This window comes from Symphodus melops (assembly GCF_947650265.1).
Source record: "Symphodus melops genome assembly, chromosome: 10".
Lineage (NCBI taxonomy): Eukaryota > Metazoa > Chordata > Actinopteri > Labriformes > Labridae > Symphodus > Symphodus melops.
This window is the reverse complement of record NC_136700.1, coordinates 25,227,801-25,246,678: the sequence shown is the minus strand read 5'-3', so window position 1 is coordinate 25,246,678 and position 18,878 is coordinate 25,227,801. Positions and strand designations below refer to the sequence as shown.

The following is an 18,878-nucleotide window of genomic DNA, read 5'->3' as shown; positions in this document are numbered from 1 at the left end:
TATTTGTTACTCAAACCTTCTGAAATATCAAAATGATAACTGAGCCTTGTGTCCAGGTTTTTTTTTTTTATCCTCTCCCTTGCACGACGCTTTAGTGATGCTCGGATCGTGAAGTGTTCGATGAGCGTGTGAGAAAACCTCGTCTAAAGTCTCTGTGGCGCGGTGTGCTCCTAATATGAGGAGGAGGATTTATAAATGTTGTTTTTAATGAGACAGAGGGCTGAGTGATGGAAAGCTTTTCTGTTGGCTCTGCTGCGTGTGCACTCGTTCCCATGCATGCAGCGGAGAGTCTGCCTCCGACAGTGGAGCCCACACGTGTTGTTGAACTTCTGTACTCCTCTGTGTTGCCAACAGTTGAAGTTCAGATGATCTTCTGAGTCCAGACGAAGTCGCAGCCTTCATTTTGTTTGTCCTGTAGTTCTTCTTGTTTGCTGATTTCTGACCTTCTGGGATCTAATGTTTCGCTGACCTTGAGGTCGTTTTCCATCTGCGACAACGCCGGCGTCGTCCCGCAGCACTGCTGTTCCAACCACGACGGTGGTTTTCATCAGCTTAGGCAGTGAGTCGGATTATTAATGTGGACGGAAGCGAGCATGCCACAGACCTGCGGGATTAGGAGAGGGGATTAGAAAGAAGCCTGTGGGGTCATCGCTTCATCTCTGTCTGTCTCTATTTCCATCTCGCTCTCCGTATCTCTTTGTACTCAAACTGTCTGTTCTGCAGCAGATGGCGTGTTTTCAAAACAGTTCAGTTCCAAGAAGCAAAAAGTTCTGTTTCAATTTGAAAGATTTCAAGAAGATGCTGCACCATTTAATCTGTCATTTGTGTGAATCTATGAGATTCATTTAAAGGCGGATTCTAACAGCAGTGATGATTGTTTGTGTTTGCTGTTTGTTGAAACTTTATTGGATGTTTGTTTTCCCCTTCCGTAGGGGGAGAGACTGAGCCATGCTGTCGGCTGTGCGTTTGCCGCGTGTCTGGAGAGGAAGCAGCGCAGGGAGAAGGAGTGCGGCGTGACGGCTTCCTTCGATGCCATTCGCACCCTCTTTGTGCGTGACGGCTCCTTCCGCGCAAACTCATCCAGCAGCGAGCGCGAGGACAAAATGCAGGACAAGAAGAAAGGTGGGCGGAGGTTTATAACTGCAGTGTGTCACTTCGGAGAAAGAAAAAAAAAAAAAAAAAGTTTGAGCATTTAAAGGAGAAACTTGTTCCGGGGCCACTTTGAGGTCAGCAGGTCTTTGACCCCTCTGTGAAGCCTAAGTTCAGTATTTTAAAGGCTCTGTCTTCATCAGAACTGACGAGGTATGAACGAGGTCGACACCAATCGTTACAACTCTTTCCTGTTTAAAATGCCTCAACAGAAGCAGGATGACAATCCCAGGTAGAACGGAGCCTGATTTATTCTGGACCGCCGTCTGTTAAACGAACCTCATGTCATGTTGAAGAACACTTCAGACTCCAGATTTAGATCAGAAACTTGTCGGGAAAATAAATCCTGAGGTAAAAATGTTATCACAAGTACGCTAATTCGCCCAACGAGTTTCATGCAATCGCATTTTTTTTTTTTTGGTGGAGTCTCCCCCTGCTGGTCAGAGGCGAGAATGCAGGATTCAGTCATCTCTGCTTTGTCTTCACTTTTTTGTGTATCCGTTCTGTGATTGGGCCTTTATCAGTGGATTATGTAATGACCATGCGTCCGCTTCCTCCACCAGACCAATCCTCTGCCATCACAGTCCTCCCACCTGGTAATGCCTCACCACCCGAGGGAACAGGTTCCCCTATGGATCGATCAGCACCTGGCGGGCCTCACGCCATCCCTCGCCGCCACGCGCCCATTGAGCAGCTGGTACGACAGGGCTCGTTCCGGGGATTCCCCGCTCTCAGCCAGAAGAACTCACCGTTTAAGAGGCAGCTGTCGCTCCGCCTCAACGACCTGCCATCCACACTGCAACGCAAGACCGACTTCCAGACCAAGAACCCCGGTGAGTGGAGACTCTCCTGAGGTCAGAGTACCAACAAGGAGCTGGCTGAACTTCCTCTTCCTTAGTCAGAGGACGGGGGAGTTGCAGGATCGACTCCTCAGAGATGATTTCTATTTGACGAGGGGTCAATCCTCCTTTTAATCTCAACCTCTGCCTCCCATTGAACAAAGTGATGTGATGTGAGCTACAGCTAAGACTGACTTTCCTTTTTACTCCCCTCAAAATGAGAGCGTCTGACTTACCTCCCACCGGAGCGCGAACACGTCGACACGCCCACTCGGCGTGGTGCCACGCGATCAGAGCGCTGAGCGGCGAGGCTGATTGTAGTCATTACGACAGACGACAGAGTTGACTGACTGGAATGTTAAATCACAAAGCCCCCCCCCCCTCCCCCCCCCCCCCTCTCTATTTCTCATTTTCACTTCTTTCATTTCTGTCTCTTTCTCCCCTGGCGATGATCAGCCTGAATAATCACAAGTGGTGCGTTTCAGACGGGTTGAATCCTTCATGCTGAAACTTCTCCTCACCTCTGGAGTTTATACACACACACACACACACACACACACACACACACACACACACACACACACACACGCACACACTCACACTTTGCAGTAGCAGCCGATTCTGCTGCCTCCCTGCTCCCTTGTGACTCTCTGAACAGTGAGTGTATTGATTTGTGCGGTCAATCAGCTGTCCTGGTTAGACTTCAGCAAGCCTTCTCTCTGCCCTTGAACCTGGTACAGCACTCAAAGAAACATATACTCACACACACACACACACACACACACACACACACACACACACACACACACAATACCTACACATGTGCAGGGCTTCCAGTGTGTCTGAACTCGGTGGGACGTGGGCGTGTCTCGGTACAGAGAGCGATCACAGGGTGGGTCTCTCTCCTGGGAGACCGTGCTCACACACCTGTGGGCCTGGAGGAAGAGACGAGGCGGCACAGAGCTTACAGGGTTCGACTGAATGATCGGCTCACCATGTTTGTGGTTTTGTTTGGAGCGTGCGGGACGGTGGATAGAATCAGAAACTGAGGAGAGAGAGAGAGAGCGTGTGGGACAGGACGGAATAATCCGGGTCGCTGCTTTGGAGGACCAAAGCCTTCGTATATGAGGCGTGCACATTGACCACCGGCTCGTCATGTATTTCATAACTCCACATCAGTTCAGACTGTAATAAGATTGCCATCACTCCCCTCTTTCAGTCGGCTAGTGTACTCTTTATTATGTTATAAGCAGCACTTTAGTGTAGAACCCCACGGCCATCTGCTGCGACTGGATTGGCTAAGAAAGTGTGCGAACAGAATCAGAAGAGTCCCTTTCTGCAACGTATGGACTCATCTTGGCAGCATTTGTTTCTCTACATTGATTCTGATTCTTGAACTGATCGTCGTCTCTCTCTAAGGCCTTCATTGTAAACAGACCAGTGGACAAAGAAGACGATATGATAGCTATTAATATCTGTGGCTCACACAGGAGAGGCTCGAAGCTGCAGACCGAGCTGACGGCATAAAGGAATATAATCCGTCACTGTTCGGATCAGTTTGAAATTTGTGGACAAGATGAGCAAAATTCAGCTCTTCCTAAATCCTCCTGATGCACAAGACAAAGGAGACAAACTCAGTGTCTCATAGGACACTGTTGAGTTCTGACTGAGTCTGAACCGTTCTGTTTTTAATGAGAAGCTGCTTATTCACGTTGGTCTTGTGGATCTTGTGTTTGTGATGTTTTTTAGGCCAGTCGAGGCCGGCATCAAAGTCTTCATCTGCTCCAGTTCGGAGGCGTTTGAAGATAACTGAGACTGTGACACAAACTAATGCATATTTTTCCTCCCTCTCCTCCTCTCTTCTGCTTCCATTTTCCCCTTTCTGTTCCTTTTTTTTTGTTCTATCCTCCACTTTCCCCTCTCTCCTTCTCACATGTGGCTTCCCTTTTTTTATATATTTTTTTTATTGCTGGTACCAGAGATGGATATGGGGTTGCCAGGCGAGGGAGACGGTTGTATTAACGCTCTGTGTGGCCAGATGAACTCCGCTCTCACTAAGCCATCTGACGAGATCTTCATCAACCCATCTCTGTCTGCAAATGGTCCGCCAACCTGCACAGTCCCCCCTATCCTGCCTCCCCCTCCTGCGCCCATGCAGGGTAAGAAATCAGCATGAGATCAATAGTATGATTGATTTTCTAAAGAACACATTCTCAGTGGTGATTAAATGTTTACACTCACAAAGTCTTTAACTTTAATCCTTCCAGCCACTTCTTCCTGGGTGCAGCCGGAGCCTCCGCTTCACTCTCCTCCTCCGGTTTCCGTGGCGATGCAAATGCAGATGCAGAGTGGACACAGGCGCACACCCTCCGAAGCCGAGAGATGGCTGGAGGAGGTCTCCAAGGCTGTCAAGGCTCAACAGACTCCTCCTCCAGGCCCCACAATCCCCACAATCCCTGGACCACCCTGCATGTCCAATCAGGCAGCCATCGCAGCTGCCCCAGTTTCCACCATCCCTCTGTCCATTGGCAACATTTCAAACCCTCTCATCGCGGGCCCCTCCGCTCTCTCAGGTCAGGTCCCATTGCCCCTCCAACCCATATCAATATCATCAGTTCCCCTAATACCAGGCCCTCCGGTTACAGGCCCCCCCATGTCTCTACCTTCTATGTCAATTCCTACGATGTCCGGTCCAAGCATGACTGGAGCACCCATGATGCAGCCCCCCATCCCTCAAGGCTCCCTTCCCAGCTCCATGCAGCCCTTTCCTATGGCTTTTGATACCACGCCAGCCCCTGTGGGAATGTTCGCCAGTCAGCCCGTCCAACCGGCATTCGTGCCTATGCAGACCTACATGCCAGGGCTGGCTAGCAGTATGACCTATCCCAATGCCAGTGTGCCTGTGGTTGGCATCACACCATCACAAATGGTGGCTAACGTCTTCTGCACAGCTACAGGCTCATGTGGTGCGGGCGGCACCATGGGCTCGGCAGGAGGTGGACCTAAAGTGGGAACGCTGGGATCAGTTGGGCCGCATCATTCTTACTCAGTCGCAGTTGGGGACACTGGAGGGTTTTCCACTCCGCCATTATCAACAACTATTAATGGCCTCCCACCGCACAGTAGCATGATGGACCTGCAGAACGGGACCTCCAGCAGCAGTAGCAATTGGCCGCCAGAGGGCAGCCAGCTAACAGCTCCGGCTCCAACCGTTTCGCAAGACGATGATCGATTTGAGGCCAAGTGGGCGGCACTCGAGGCCAGGCCAGTGGCTCATCCTGGCAATGTGGCGCCAGCTGCAGCCGCCAACCCTTTTTCCAACAATCTCCAACAGACTTTTGAGACTGAGCCAGATCGGTCCTCCCAAAGCTGTAGCTCGAGCACTGGAATCAAAGCCTGAGGGAGCCTGGCTCTAGTTCCAGCACCTCTGCTTAGTGACAACAGGACACACCACCACCCTCAAGTTAGCCTAGCATCGGACCTGTGGCAGCCTGGTAACTTGCTTAAAGCCCTCATTGGAGTCATGCTATTATGACCCTTATTGCTTTCTTTACACTCCCTTGAGAGTTTTGGAGGGAGTTGTCAAAATGCTGGGCTGCTGTTTGAAAGTCAGCTTTCTAGTTGACTACACTAAATGGGCTGAATCGTTTCACTTCATCCCGCTAACCCGTTTACCCTGAGTTCACGTCTCCACCCACGCTTTGCTTTACCTGCTGCGAGTCCCAGGATGTACTGTATGTGCCCGCTGAGGATAATGGGACACAGCTCAGTGGTTTCTTTCTTTGCAAAAGGGGGGGACTCTATCCAGATGCATTCCAATCCACGTATGAGATGGGTTTACTTTAATCTGGTGGAGAAAATTGTGGATAACTAAGCAGATGTGGCTACATCACATCACGTGCAGAGAAGTCTGGATACCTGAAAGGACTTGCCAATGATGTAAGACCCGGCCACTTCAACATGAAAGGACTTACTGATAGTTGAGATTTATGGCGAAAATGTATTTTATTTATTGTAATTCTTTTTATTTTAACAAGTTATATATACATGCAAATCTAAATTGTTTGTGTTCCAGGAGCTATATTTATTTAATAGGAGCGAAACTACAGGTAGCAGCGAGAGGGGGAAACAGAGTCATGCAACAGGAACCAAGTAGCAAGAGCTGACAGCAACAGTATGACACAGCAGTGTATATAGCAGCATGTTTCTTCCACCCGTCAGCCTCTCACGTTTAAACCTTCACGATGACCGTGAGGCTTCGCTTTGGCTCTCTGCTCCATTTCTGGCCCTCGAGCTTCACTTCAAGGGTCAGCCTGCCCGGGACATGAAAGATCTCTTCAGGACGATACAGCACAGCACTCTCCATTTTACCCCCAAAAACATCCAAGGAATGTTGACAACTCAGTGGATTCAAACCAAAAAAAAAACACACAAAAAAAACTACATCACTGTGCAACTGGTTAGAGAAATGTTTGCTTGACTTTCTTACTCTCCTTTAATATGTTCAAACACAGGGTATAATCTCATCACTTCAGATATGTTTGTGTACGAGCTGCGTCAGCTGCAGTAGTGCTTGTTATTAGAGGTGAAAGAGAGAGAGGAGCACACGAGTGACGAACACTGATTTATTATTTAGTAAATCGATGGAAGAGAAGAACGAGGAGAGCTAAAGAAAAAAGCCTGCAAGAGAAGACAGGAAGGGACAAGCTGCATGTGAAAGACTGAAGGAGAGAAAGGAGGGATGCCTTAAAAATAATGAGACGGAGGATGTCTGCTGAAAAGGAAAAAGAAAATGACGGGAACAGAGATCTGATTGGGCGACAGTCTGTCAAAACAAAAAAAGGGAAACAAAGGCTTATTGATTGACTGCTAAGCTAACGTCCTGTCACTCTATGATGTGTATTCCTCGACTCTTAAAACTCCTCAAACAACACAACAGGGTTCTTGTTTTTGTCTCATAAACACGATTCTCTCTGAGCACAAACTCAAACGGTCTGTGCTGAAACTTGCGATGAGGTTCAGGCTGATCTTCAGAGAAGGACTTCTTGTGTCTATGATTTCTGGATTCTCTCTGACCAGAGATGCTCGTTGTTATGATTCTTCATGATTGAATTGTGTGGATATGGACGGCGACTCGTTAGGTATCCTGCTCGTTAACTCCCCACAGTTTAATTAGCTTACTGGTTCTCTTCCTGTGGCAGCGATCTGAGATCTCCTCGCAGGGTTGTGGACCAATCCATATTTCTTCCCGCTCTCTCTACAAGACGAGACTGAGTCATGACATCTTTTTTTTTCTTTTTCCAAAGTCTAGTTTAGTCCTCAACTCTTGTTTGCACGCCTTCCAAATGATAAATGTAGGTTCATTATGTTCCACATAAAAGCAAACTTAATGACCTCATAAACTTGATTGTAAAACCATAGTTTAGTGATGGTAACAAAGCAAACCAGTGGAATTTATTTTTAATCTTTATTTACAGAATTTTTGTATTTAAACCTACATATTTGTATTGTAATTACATTGTACAAAAGATAAATAAAGTAATATAATATTACACTTGCTCGTGCCGCTTTGTTGCTTATTGGCCCTTTAAAGTTTGAACCGTTTCTTTTCTTGTTTTCTCTCTGTCTTTTATGACCTTCTGATGTTTCAGTTATCTCTCTGTGTCCTTTTGTTTGCTTTTCATTTCCCAGAGGAGCTGCACGTGAGCGCGCAGAGAAGTCACCTCGAGTCACGAGTGACGTTTATATCCTGTGACTTTTAGCGTTGTATAGCAGACTGTACTTTGTCCGTTACTTCCATGTCGTTCTTTTTCCATCACGTCTTACCTCAGGAGACCCCGCCCCCTGCCCCCCTGCCCCCCCTTCCAGTCTGACAGGAATGGTCACACAGGTGCTCGTGTGAACAGTCGTGTCAGAAGAAAATCCGGAGCAGTCGTCCTGAAATGATCTAGATATTATTCGGAAGTGAAAACAGCTTGAGACATTTTCCGGAGTTCTCCTGCTTGTATTCCCTCGTGCGAGTACGAGGTGGTGACTTTCATCATCTGCGGTCGGCGCACGACCGTAGCCTGCATGTGCACGTAATCAAACTGCAACTGTCTGGTACCCTTAAACACAGATTTACACAAAGTCATCAGCCTTGACCTGAAGACAAAATCAAAGAAAACACTCGACTCTTCCTATTCTTACTACACTTGTATGTCAGCTCAACACTGTCCTATCTGCACCCCCCCCCCCCCCCCCCCCCCCATCCTCCTCCACCAGCCCCAGGATGTCACCGCTGTCTAACCAGCTCTGTGCTCCAGCGAGCCGGGCCAAGCGGTGCTGCTGCTGCTCAGGTCACTAATGGAACGAGACAAGGCCTCTTTTCTTCTTAAGGGTCGTGAGAAATGGGGCTGACTACTACTACTACACACACACACACACACACACACACACACACACACACACACACACACACACACACACACACACTGAGCTCTTGAGAGTGTTGGTAGCAGTAACTCTCACTCGGCCATTGTCCTCTGGGACAGAGTCAGTGAGTGTGTGATGCTGAGGAGTAAAGGGAGGAGAATCATCAGAGATAAAACTAAAGATGCTGAATGCGTCGTCTAAATTTCCCTCGTTGCTCTCTGTGCTGCCTGTTGGAGCGTTCAGTCAAAGTCTGTTTTTATGAGGTCATCTCAGTCAGACTACTCGTGTTTGTGGTTGCAGATAGAGATAATAGCTTAAACCTCCACACAGAGCCTGCAGGATGCTGGACATAACAACTCACCTGGTGCAGGGCAAAGCTGGCAATGGTGCTAAACACCCATTAATACCACAAGTTTATGAAGGCAGCATTGTTTCAGGATATGGTTGGATCTAAAGTCCTTCTTTCGATGCATCTTACACAAATTCGGTGACGCCTGCGAGCTGGTTCAGACGGTCAACCTGAGCTGCGGTGATTTCACACTCGGCTCCCTTTCAAACAGCCGTCTAATCAATCTGCAACATTTTCAGTTTCTCTCCTTGTGGACAGTCACACAAGGTGTAGAACATTTACACAAGGCGTCCAGAAAAAGTTGGTGACAACAGCCCACATAGTAGATGACCCTGCTTTGTTGCCATGGCTACACAGCGAAAGAGTCATTTATTACAGATGAAAAGTGCTGCGGTCGGCGAAAAATGTCTCCTTGGTGTAAAATTTAAAGTGCCAGGACGAAAGGAGATATGGAAGCAGCTGCAAACACAGGTTCACCCTAATTTATACTCAAGACAAGTGGGACTAATGTAGGTGTGTGTGTGTGTGTGTGTGTGTGTGTGTATCAAACACACACACACACCATCTCCTTCTTATCACTACTTCACAACACTATGTATGCACATCTGATATTATCTGCAAACACACACACGTGCTTCTGCTAATTGCAATAGATGTCGTGTTTGCAACGTGAGTTCGCACGTCTTGAACTATAGGAGGAAACACTCACATTGATTAATTGCATGTGTTCGCGATCGATTAGTGCAGCAGCTTGCCCATTGTTTGGTAAACAGCTGCAGCAGCATGTGAGGGTCTGTACATGACGGATATGTTCAGGATGAGGCTTAAAGAGGTAAAGCACTGATCCATTTGAATGATTGTGTACGGAGAACACAAGGAGGTAGCATGCAGAGAGAGAGAGAGAGTGTGTGTGTGTGTGTGTGTGTGTGTGTGTGTGTGTGTGTGTGTGTGTGTGTGTGTGTGTGTGTGTGTGTGTGTGTGTGTGTGTGTGTGTGTGTGTGTGTGTGTGTGTGTGTGTGTGTGTGTGTGTGTGTGTGTGTGTGTGTGTGTGTGTGTGTGTGTGTGTGTGGTTGTGAATGTGTATTTTTCACACACTAAGAAACACTGATATTATTCTTTAGGGTTTGAAGCAATCTCAAATGTGATCCTGCACACTTTTGGTTTTAACACCACCGTGCACACACACACACACACACACACACACACACAGTCCTGTAAGCTGGTTTGCCTTCACATTATATTAGAGGTTGAACTTGTGTCATAGCGGTTTGTTGAAGATGCTGAATTCCAATAGCTCAATATTTTGCAGAAAGTTGCAGGTTCGACCCTCAAAGTGCAGAAACGCCGTCTTGGTTGCCCTCTGAAGTGGACAAAAAGTGGTAATATGCCGTTCAGGGTGCACTGTTTGCCCAACGCATGGAGCAGGTGCCCTTTATTTTTCGCAGGGGCGATTCTCGGGTCTGTAGTGGCCCTAAGCAAAAACTCTTTGGGGCCCCGACAACTGGTGTTTATTATTATTTTCCAGACATCTGATTAGGAGGCCTCTCTTTGGAGGTTCTTCCGGACATGCCCGAGTAGACTCAGAGTTCACTGGAGGGATTATATATGCTGTCCAGATCGGCCTGCGAGCACCTTGGACTCCTACAGGAGGAGCTGGAGAGGGGAGGAGTCTGAGCCGACTTCCTGCACTTGCTGCCGCCGCGACCCAACCTCGGACAAGTGGAAGAACATGGCTGGATGGAGCTCTATAATCTACCTGACTGAGTTAAATGTGCACCATGTTCAATTCTGCTTTAAAGAAAGGCATTTCAATAACATGGGGGCCTCATTGGGATTGACTCGCGTCTGAATCGAGCTTCAAGTGGACACTCAAGAAACTGCAGTTGTCTTGCTTCACTTCAGAGAGTGATGCTGGGGTCAAGACTGAGGATGGTTCATCCAGGTTTGCTGTGTTGAAGGATTGTGAAACAACAAAGGCACACCTAGATCTGCAGTCTACACACACACACACACACACACACACACACACACACACAGAGTCAGCTCATGCCACCCCCCCCTGCCAGCAGCTGTCACTCATTAGTGCTGGGTGCCAAAGAGGACGAGAGCCAGTCAGCTCCCCCTCGACTATTGTTTGCTTTGTTCCTGTCGTCCAAGCGTTGATGTTTTATTTAGTGATGCCACAGAAATGGAGGAGGCTGCTTTGTTTTGCCTAACAAGCCTAAAAGAGACGGCGATGAGTAGTCTTAAAAAATGTAGTGCTTAGTCACGAGCTTTTTCATTTTCTCAGTCAGTGTTTGCCGTCGCACAGATGACAGATTGTCAACATCACATCTCTGCGAAGCCTCTGATTACTCTGAATTAATGCAACTGCTCCTTCTTATGTAATCCCGGAAAAGCCCCTTTCGAGTATGAGGTGGTGATGATGTATTGTGACATCATCTGTCAATAAATACATGCACACACTCCTGTGCAGACTCAGTCATCTCTGCAGGCATGACATGTGACTCACGTGCTGAGCCACAGAGGATTACAGCCGTGTGTTCAGCGTCCTCGGCACCGTGTTTGAATGATCAGTTCTGGTTATGAGGAGCCGTCTGAGCCTCCTGAAACATGAATAACTTAGTAGCAGAGATGCTAATTTCTGACTTCCAAATAGGACAGCTTATAGTGGATTGCCCCTGCTGGGACTCACCCAGGACAGTTAACAGTGGGTGGTCTCATGCAAGATTTATCATGGTGCAGCCGCTTTATTTATGCTCATGTAGCGCCCCCTTGTGTACAAATAAAGCATCACAAAAATTGACCCAACAGCCTATTTTATGCCACTATGCCTGTTCATGCCTTTGGATTTGCTCAGCCAGTGTTATTTATTCGTGTCTGCAGGCGCCCAGTTGTTCCAGTGACCTTTACAGACCGCGACACGACAATCACCGTCCTCACAGAAAGTTTGTTTGTTTTCATCGTGTTAAGATAAAAACTTTGATGAACTGAAAGTGATATTTAGAAACTTTAGGCCTCTTTCAGTGCAGACTTTTCGGCATAATATCTGTGGCGTCATATTGTCATCATCAGGACTTTGCGTTATTAACTGTATTGTTTACAGCGTCTGAGGAAATGCATCCACATGGCTTCGTGCTGTTATATTCTGTATGCTGATTTTGAAGCTTCACGAGATATATATTTTCTGAACGATTAATCGGCCAGTCGATAATTATAGGGCGCTGCAGGAAGACATTAAACGTCATCAGGCCGTGAACTCTCTCACTGATCCACAGCTGCAGAAAAGAGCTCCGATAAGAAGAGATGCTTTCATCAGTACACCGTGGTGCAAATGAAATAAAACATGAAACAGTGACTCGTGCACAGGAGGACAAAGACAGATTTGACTGTCGAACATTTATTGACAGATCGGGTACATGTCAGAGAAGAGTTCGTCTCAACTTGGACGAAAAAGAAAATATAAAAAACTCAACCAAGAGATGGGACGCTGTGAACCTCGTGGTATCATTCCTCACTCTGACCACTTTCCTACCTCTGAATGAAGGCGTAAAAAAGAACCACGTAGAGATGAATATCTGCTTCAGTTCACTCTCGTCGTTTCAATGATTTCATTACATTTTCTCAATTTTCAGTTTCCAAATATGAACTTCAGCTGTCCAGTTAAAGAGTCTGCTGCATGGAAAGCATCCAGTCGTGATGTGGAGGAGGTTAGAAAGAGACGAGGCTTTGATTTAGATTTTTAGGAGCCTGATGTACAAACAAGGTAAAAACTGATTGTCAGTTGCTACTTTTGAGTGAAATAAAAAAGAAGCACGTTTAAAAACAAAGTGACAGATAAAACAGCGTTTACGCGTCCAGTCTGTAGCGGAGAAAGTGTCATTTATACGTCGACAACTACAGAGGAAAGACTTTCACGTGGGACTCACAAGAGCGTTCGCTCTGCAGTAACCGCAGGAAGGCGCATCGACTTTCGTACGAATCTTCGGCGATACATTGGAATGTCTATAACTTGTTGTGCTACACATTTTCTGACGCTCATCGTTCTCACCATATCGTAAAAGCAGGATTGGTTCATTTTTCTCCAGTTTCACTTTTTTATGATGTTGGTTAAATGTCTGCCACGAGGTACCAATCTAAGGGAACCAATCATACGCCTCCGTATGTAAGTGAGGGGCGTGGCTTAAGAGGGAACGCGACTTTCTAAATCCTGCTAGTTTGGGGAAATGACCAACCCTGCCTTTCAGAGAAACTGTGTGTGAGCGTCAACGAATTAGCGTGCTCATCTTCACATACACATGGACTTAAGACTACATATCTGACGTAGCAGCTACAGCAACAGGAGTCAAGATTCCCGTGAAGGCACACTGAAGCTCGTGTTTGGAGTCACACTTCGTCTGTCCACACTTCTCACGTCTCAGAGATGGAGACTAACACGGCGTGAAGGCTCTGCAGACACATCGCTTCTGCTTCCACCACGTGTGGGCCGACACGAGTTGCATTACCCCCCCCTTTAATCTCTTTGTTGTTTTTACCTTTAAATCTTTTCTGTTTATGGACTAAAAGGTTTCGCTCGGAGGAGTCAGAGAGGAGGATTTTAGGAGCATGTGACATGTTTCAAAGGTTGTTGGAAGGCAGATGAAACAGGAAGTTGATCCTTCAAAACCAAAAGCGGATCCACTTGTGAATATTGAATCGCAGTCTCTGCGGATCATCTGGGGAAGACCAAGTGCACTTTAGAGTTGTTGTTTTTTTTCGAAGACCTCTCACAGACAGTCTGTGCGGGCGTGGCAGGCGTCGCACACTCGGACCGGGTGGTCCCAGCCTCGGGAGGGGACGGGCCTGATGTGCGTGGAGCAGGGGCCGCACACCCCCTGTCCACAGGCCCTGCAGTGGTGCTTGGACATGGCCGGGGTGAAGGTCTTAGAGCACTGGTGGCACTGCGTGATGTCCTGGTCTGGCACCCAGTAGTCTGGTCGAGCCACATCTTTAACGAAACCTGAAGGGAAAGAACGGAACAGCAAGCGTGAAAACAAGACAAACACGTCTTTGTAAAGCTCCAAAAAAAATAAAAATCAGACTGATGTTGATGAAACCATCCGATTCGTCCCAGGAGGAAAATGTATAACTTAGCTGCACTCACACAGAGGGTAGTCCACCGCTGTGGTGACCATATCGAGCGTGGACTGGGCCACCTCCGTCACCCTGCGAGCTATCAGACCTCGAGGCTCCACCTTACACACTGATGGAAAGAGACAGATGTACAGGACATGAAATCAAGCAAGAAACAAGAATCAGCTTCTTTTCTCATTTCAACGCTGCCCGTGAAAACAACAATCTTATTTCATGTCATCTCGACGTTTCTCACCCTGGCTGTTGGTGTCGGCTGGCCCCCCCTGTCTGTGGCAGGCCTTACACACCCTCACAGGGCCGCTGCCCCAGCCTCTCTCTGGTACGGGCATCCTGTGGCTGGAGCAGGGATGGCAGAAACCCTCGCCACATGATCGGCAGTGGTGCTTCCTTTCCGCCTCCGCAAACACTTTCTGACAGCCGTGACAGGCCTGAGAGGAGCGAGGAGGTGAGAGGAGGTGAGAGGAGGTGAGAGGAGGGCAGGATCGAAAGTTTCTCAGCTTTTCATACTCACTGTGATCTCCGTGTTGGGTCTCCAGTACGGGGGGGCCACCTGGTCGGTGAGCCAGGCGGTGACAGCTTTGGTGGGGCCGGTGCTGTACTCCGACACCGACTGGACCATGTAGTTCATCCCGTCCAGAACCCTCTGGGCCGCGTTCTGATGAGAGGTCAGGAAGGTGTCGGACTGAGAGGAGAGCGAGGAGAAAAGACACAAAAGATCAGACAACTGAGTCAACAAATGAAAATGTTAGCAGCAAAGAAAGCGATGAGCTCAGGCACGGTGCGGGATGCCGGTGTGAGCGTGGAGTACTCACCCCCTCCCACACGTGTTTGACCTCAGATCGCACCACTCCGCTCTCAGGGTCCTGGTTTCCCATCCAGTACTGTCGGCTGCGGTAGATTACACCACAGCTAGCGCACTCCAACACGTAGCTGGGAGAGGTGGAAAGACGGGATGAGATAATTGGATGACAGACAGCTAATGTGTGTGTGTGTGTGTGTGTGTGTATGTGTGTATCTACGTACCCTGACCAGGCGTACTTGGCGAGTCCAAACCACGGGTTGTCAGAGGAAGCTGACGTCTTGGGCACGACGATGACCTCTCGGCCCCCCTCATAGCACCTCTGTCGGCATGAAACGGAGTGAGAGTCAGGACGCTCCTGGTCTAAATGGATGCTTCAAAACGTCAAAGAACACAGCGGGGTCACAGCTGGGGTCAGGGGTCACTCACCTTACAGATGAGGACTTTGTTGTTGTACTGGTGCGAGTACTGGCACAGTCCGTCTGCCATGTGGGGGACTCTGTCTCGCAGGTGGTTCATTCCGTTTTTACAGCGAACGCTGAACACGAGACGGACACACCGAGTGTTTCAAACCAACAAACAAGAAGTCAGAGACAAGCGGGTCAGGAGCACGGGAATACTTAAAGCCCCCGTTTCCACCAAGTGGTCCCTTCTGGGTCAGTTCAGTTCAGCCTGATCCTGTTTTCCTGTCCACAGCCAACGCCGGCCTTATTTGGTAGGCGGCGTGTAAGCCGGGTGCCGACAGCTGCGTCAGCTACGTAATGGTGTGACGTTATGACACAAGAGTACGCCGCTAATAAATTCAACATAGAAGAAAAAGGCGACACAGCAGACGAAGACCGACATCATTTAAGTGGTTCCTCTTTGTGCGCCGCTCCGGAAACGCCGCCGCTGTTTTTGTTTTTTTTTACGAGAGGAGAAAGGAAAGTCGAGGAGAAATTACTTGATAGTATTTTGCGCTACGGACGTTTGACATCAGGACAGTGACACATCTCTCCCAAAGAGGAGGACGGGACGGTAATTTCGGGAATGTTTCCCGGCTTTGGTCTGTGGAAACGCCACAAAATGCGTGCCGTACCGAGACGAACCGCGCTATGGAAACGGGGCTTTAGAGACACCAGAGTGAAAGTGAAGCCGAGTTGTTCTTTCTACACACTTACCTGCAGCTCAGGCAGACAGCAGAGCAGGTGAAGTACTCGTCCGGGAAGAAGGAATACAAGGTCATCTTGTCGTCTGACAGTTCCCCACAGAAACGGTCGCTCAGCGCCTACGAGGGGGAAAAAAGACGACGGGAATTAAGAGACGATCTTAGCGCAGAGATGACTTTCAATCGCTGGGTCACCTCTTACCTCCAGAGCGTGAAACACTATCCCAGGCTGCCGGGGGGAGCGGGTGTGAGTGTTCTTCACTTGCTGCGTGACGGCTTCCAGCAGCCGGCTGTAATCAGTGGGAGGCGTGATTGTCTGGGTGCCCACGTACTGCACCGAGCTGAAGGCCTCCGTGCCCAAGCCCAGGTCGTGAAACCGCTTCTGCAGCAGCGTGTCGGAGTGCCCGGCCACCTTAGAATCTACAGAGAAAAGAGATGATGCGTCAAAGGGCTTCCTGCACAATAAATGCAACGCCACTTGTTTTCCTTTCCTACCGTGACCCAGCAGCTGAGTGTGCGTCGTCTCCTGGAAGATGATGACTGCGGGCCCGAGAGACGAGAGAGGCACGTCCAGTCCACAGCGGCTGGACAGAGCCCTGAGCTCGGGGGTGAAGTGCTTCAGGTAGGCCGACGAGGCGCTGCTCAGGAACAGGAACATGTCGTTGTGGAGGCGTTCTGCTCGCGTGCGATACACGACGATATCAGACACCGCCAACACCTGGAGAGGAAGGGAAGAAAGCGAACAGGACGAATGGATGCGGCGCAAGAAACGCAATAAAAACCTGGAATTCTACGTTCAGCTGCGTTTACGCGGATGCAAGAACGTCACGTAAACACGTCAACTGGAAGAGACTGATCCGCTAGGGCTCAATCGGGAAGAACATTTCTTTCCGATCGAGAGGATGAGTCATGCCGATGAATGTATGCACAGCGCGGCTCGGCTCGAAATGGACCTCATGTCGAAGATAAACTTTGATACACGCTCGCTCGGCTACCTGATGTACAGGAAGGAGCATGATTATTATTCCAGATCAGGAAGTCTCACATTATTATTCTGATGAATGCATGCACACACAGACACGTCATAAAAAAACCCCACTTATTTAGCGTTTATGAAAACAGCGACGTTGGAATCCTCGATCAGAATGATTTTGATCGGACTGATGAAACGTCGTAAAACAACGCTGCTGACGCTAACCTTTAGCAGCAGCCTCATCCTCTGGTTCTGATTGGCTGCAGCTCCCAGCAGGCCTTCTGTGTCGAGTGCGAGCAGACTGAGGGCGGGGTCATATGCTGCCCACACGCCCACTGTGCAGGAGCTGGGCGACTTGGAGGTGTAGAACACACTCTCGCCATCAAACAGGATGTTGTTGAGGGTGTGGGACTTGCCGTCACCCGTGTTTCCAAAGATGGAGAGGACCTTGACTCCCGACACGTCTCCACAGCCCAGTTTGTCCAAAAACTGGGACTCATCGCGGACCTGGATGGGGGGGGAACACCAAACCGATAGACTTGAGAGACTCGTGATGCCGAGCTGTGTTAAACAGACACACGATTGGTGAGTCTTTCTATATGATGACGTTCAGGATTATTAATTCTAAACAGCTTTAACAGATCATACAGACATTTAACACTTGAAGACAACAGACATCACGTGGCACGTGAGGATTCAAGCAGGAACACTTGTTTTAATTATTATTTATTTACAGGGGACATATTATGAAATATCCACATTTACTTTTTACGTTTTTGAACATTTATTTTGGTAGACAGAGTGTCTATCAACTCACAAAATTTAAAATAAATCCATCCAGTCCCTTTGTTTGTGGTCTGCATGAGTCTTACCACACAGAGATAAATGCTCTGTTTCAGATTTTCTCAGTTTGTGATGTCACAGTGGGATTCTGGTAAATAAATCCCCTCTCCTCCCCGGGTATCTCCACCTCCCTGCTTAGAGCAAAACTTTAATGCTAGTCGGCCATTTTTATTCTCTCTACAGAGGAGTGATGTCTTCAGGGAAAACTCAAGTTCGGGGTCATTGCATTTAAAGAAACACACACACACCAAAACGGAGCGTTTTGAGAGAGCTGGGTCACAAACCTCCTCTGCTGCTTGATTCATGTTGTATTTGGACCAAAGCTCAGATGTTTGATTTAGACCACAGGGGGACTTTGTGCAGAGACAAAGTATAACATGTCTTTAACCGGATCAATGGGAGGCAACGTGAAGTTTCTGTTCGACTAAACTGTGACTCTCGACTGGACATTGAACGCACCACCATTTGTTGTAGGTAAGCTTTTACTCTTTTCTTTTTTAATAGTTTTGCAGCACAGAGAATTTTTCTTATTTGTTTTTTTTTTCTTTCTTACACAAATCACCAACCCAACAATCTGAAGATACATCCTCTTTATCAGCCTGCACTTTGTACTACAGTTAAAACACCAACACAAAGAAAGGTCAGCTGGGCTGTGTGACTCATCAGGGACTTTCCCAATAAGAAACCAGTCTGTTGGTTGAGCTGGTCTTTGAGACGATACGAGCTCCTGTTGTTGGTGACATTTCTCTGAACGTCTCAGCTTCACTAAACAAGACGGACATCTTTAGAGTTTGTCAAAATGTCGACACAAACCCGACAATATTAGCACATGTAGCATCTGCTAGCATCACAGACATCATACGGGCCTTTCATAAAAAGCGGTTTGTTATTACTTAGCATAACATAGCATAGCGGCTACACGGTAGCTAACTTTACCTGTAGGTTTTCTTGTTCATCCACGAGCAGGAAGCTGCGGACACCTTCCGGAAGCTCCTCGGCCTTCATCGATAAACTCTCTCCTTTGTTCAGCAGGATTTCTGACATTGTTTGATGACTTACGATCCGCTCACAGCGTGACTCAGACGGCGAAAACGAAAGTTGACCATGACTCCTGGCTGACAGTCGGTCGGTCACAACAACAGCGCGTGTGCTGCTAGTGCTGCGGGGGAGGAGCCAAGGAGCACGTAAAATGACGTCAAGACGTACTGTTGTTTACGTGTAGGTTGGTACTT

The 18,878-nt window shown here is 48.1% G+C and overlaps 2 protein-coding genes across 3 annotated transcripts in view; one reads left to right on the top strand and one right to left on the bottom strand.

The window, feature by feature from the left end:
* Nucleotides 1-7,540, top strand: part of numbl (NUMB like endocytic adaptor protein) — a gene marked incomplete at its 5' end in the record, with an annotated part of 24,484 nt that extends 16,944 nt beyond the window's left edge. Inside the window, 4 exons of the mRNA XM_079353270.1 lie at nucleotides 933-1,122; nucleotides 1,713-1,982; nucleotides 3,968-4,147; nucleotides 4,256-7,540. Coding sequence (XP_079209396.1) covers nucleotides 933-1,122; nucleotides 1,713-1,982; nucleotides 3,968-4,147; nucleotides 4,256-5,388 — 1,773 coding nt within the window. The 3' untranslated portion in view covers nucleotides 5,389-7,540. The remainder of the gene's footprint in view (nucleotides 1-932; nucleotides 1,123-1,712; nucleotides 1,983-3,967; nucleotides 4,148-4,255) is intronic.
* A 4,577-nt stretch (nucleotides 7,541-12,117) lies between these two features.
* On the bottom strand, nucleotides 12,118-18,831 carry LOC306830753 (zinc finger FYVE domain-containing protein 1). Of its 2 annotated transcripts, XM_079354431.1 has the most exons (12): nucleotides 18,583-18,830; nucleotides 17,029-17,310; nucleotides 16,326-16,548; nucleotides 16,033-16,250; nucleotides 15,844-15,950; nucleotides 15,113-15,221; nucleotides 14,908-15,005; nucleotides 14,697-14,814; nucleotides 14,396-14,566; nucleotides 14,120-14,312; nucleotides 13,895-13,993; nucleotides 12,118-13,750 (listed from the first exon to the last, which is right to left on the bottom strand). In XM_079354431.1, the coding sequence occupies exons 1-12, from the start codon at nucleotides 18,688-18,690 to the stop codon at nucleotides 13,518-13,520; spliced, it is 1,959 nt and encodes a 652-aa protein (XP_079210557.1). In that variant the 5' UTR covers nucleotides 18,691-18,830; the 3' UTR covers nucleotides 12,118-13,517. The 2 variants fall into 2 exon arrangements, with proteins under 2 accessions (XP_079210557.1, XP_079210556.1); XM_079354430.1 differs by having other exon boundaries at nucleotides 16,033-16,548; nucleotides 18,583-18,831.
* Between the last annotated feature and the right edge of the window lie 47 nt (nucleotides 18,832-18,878).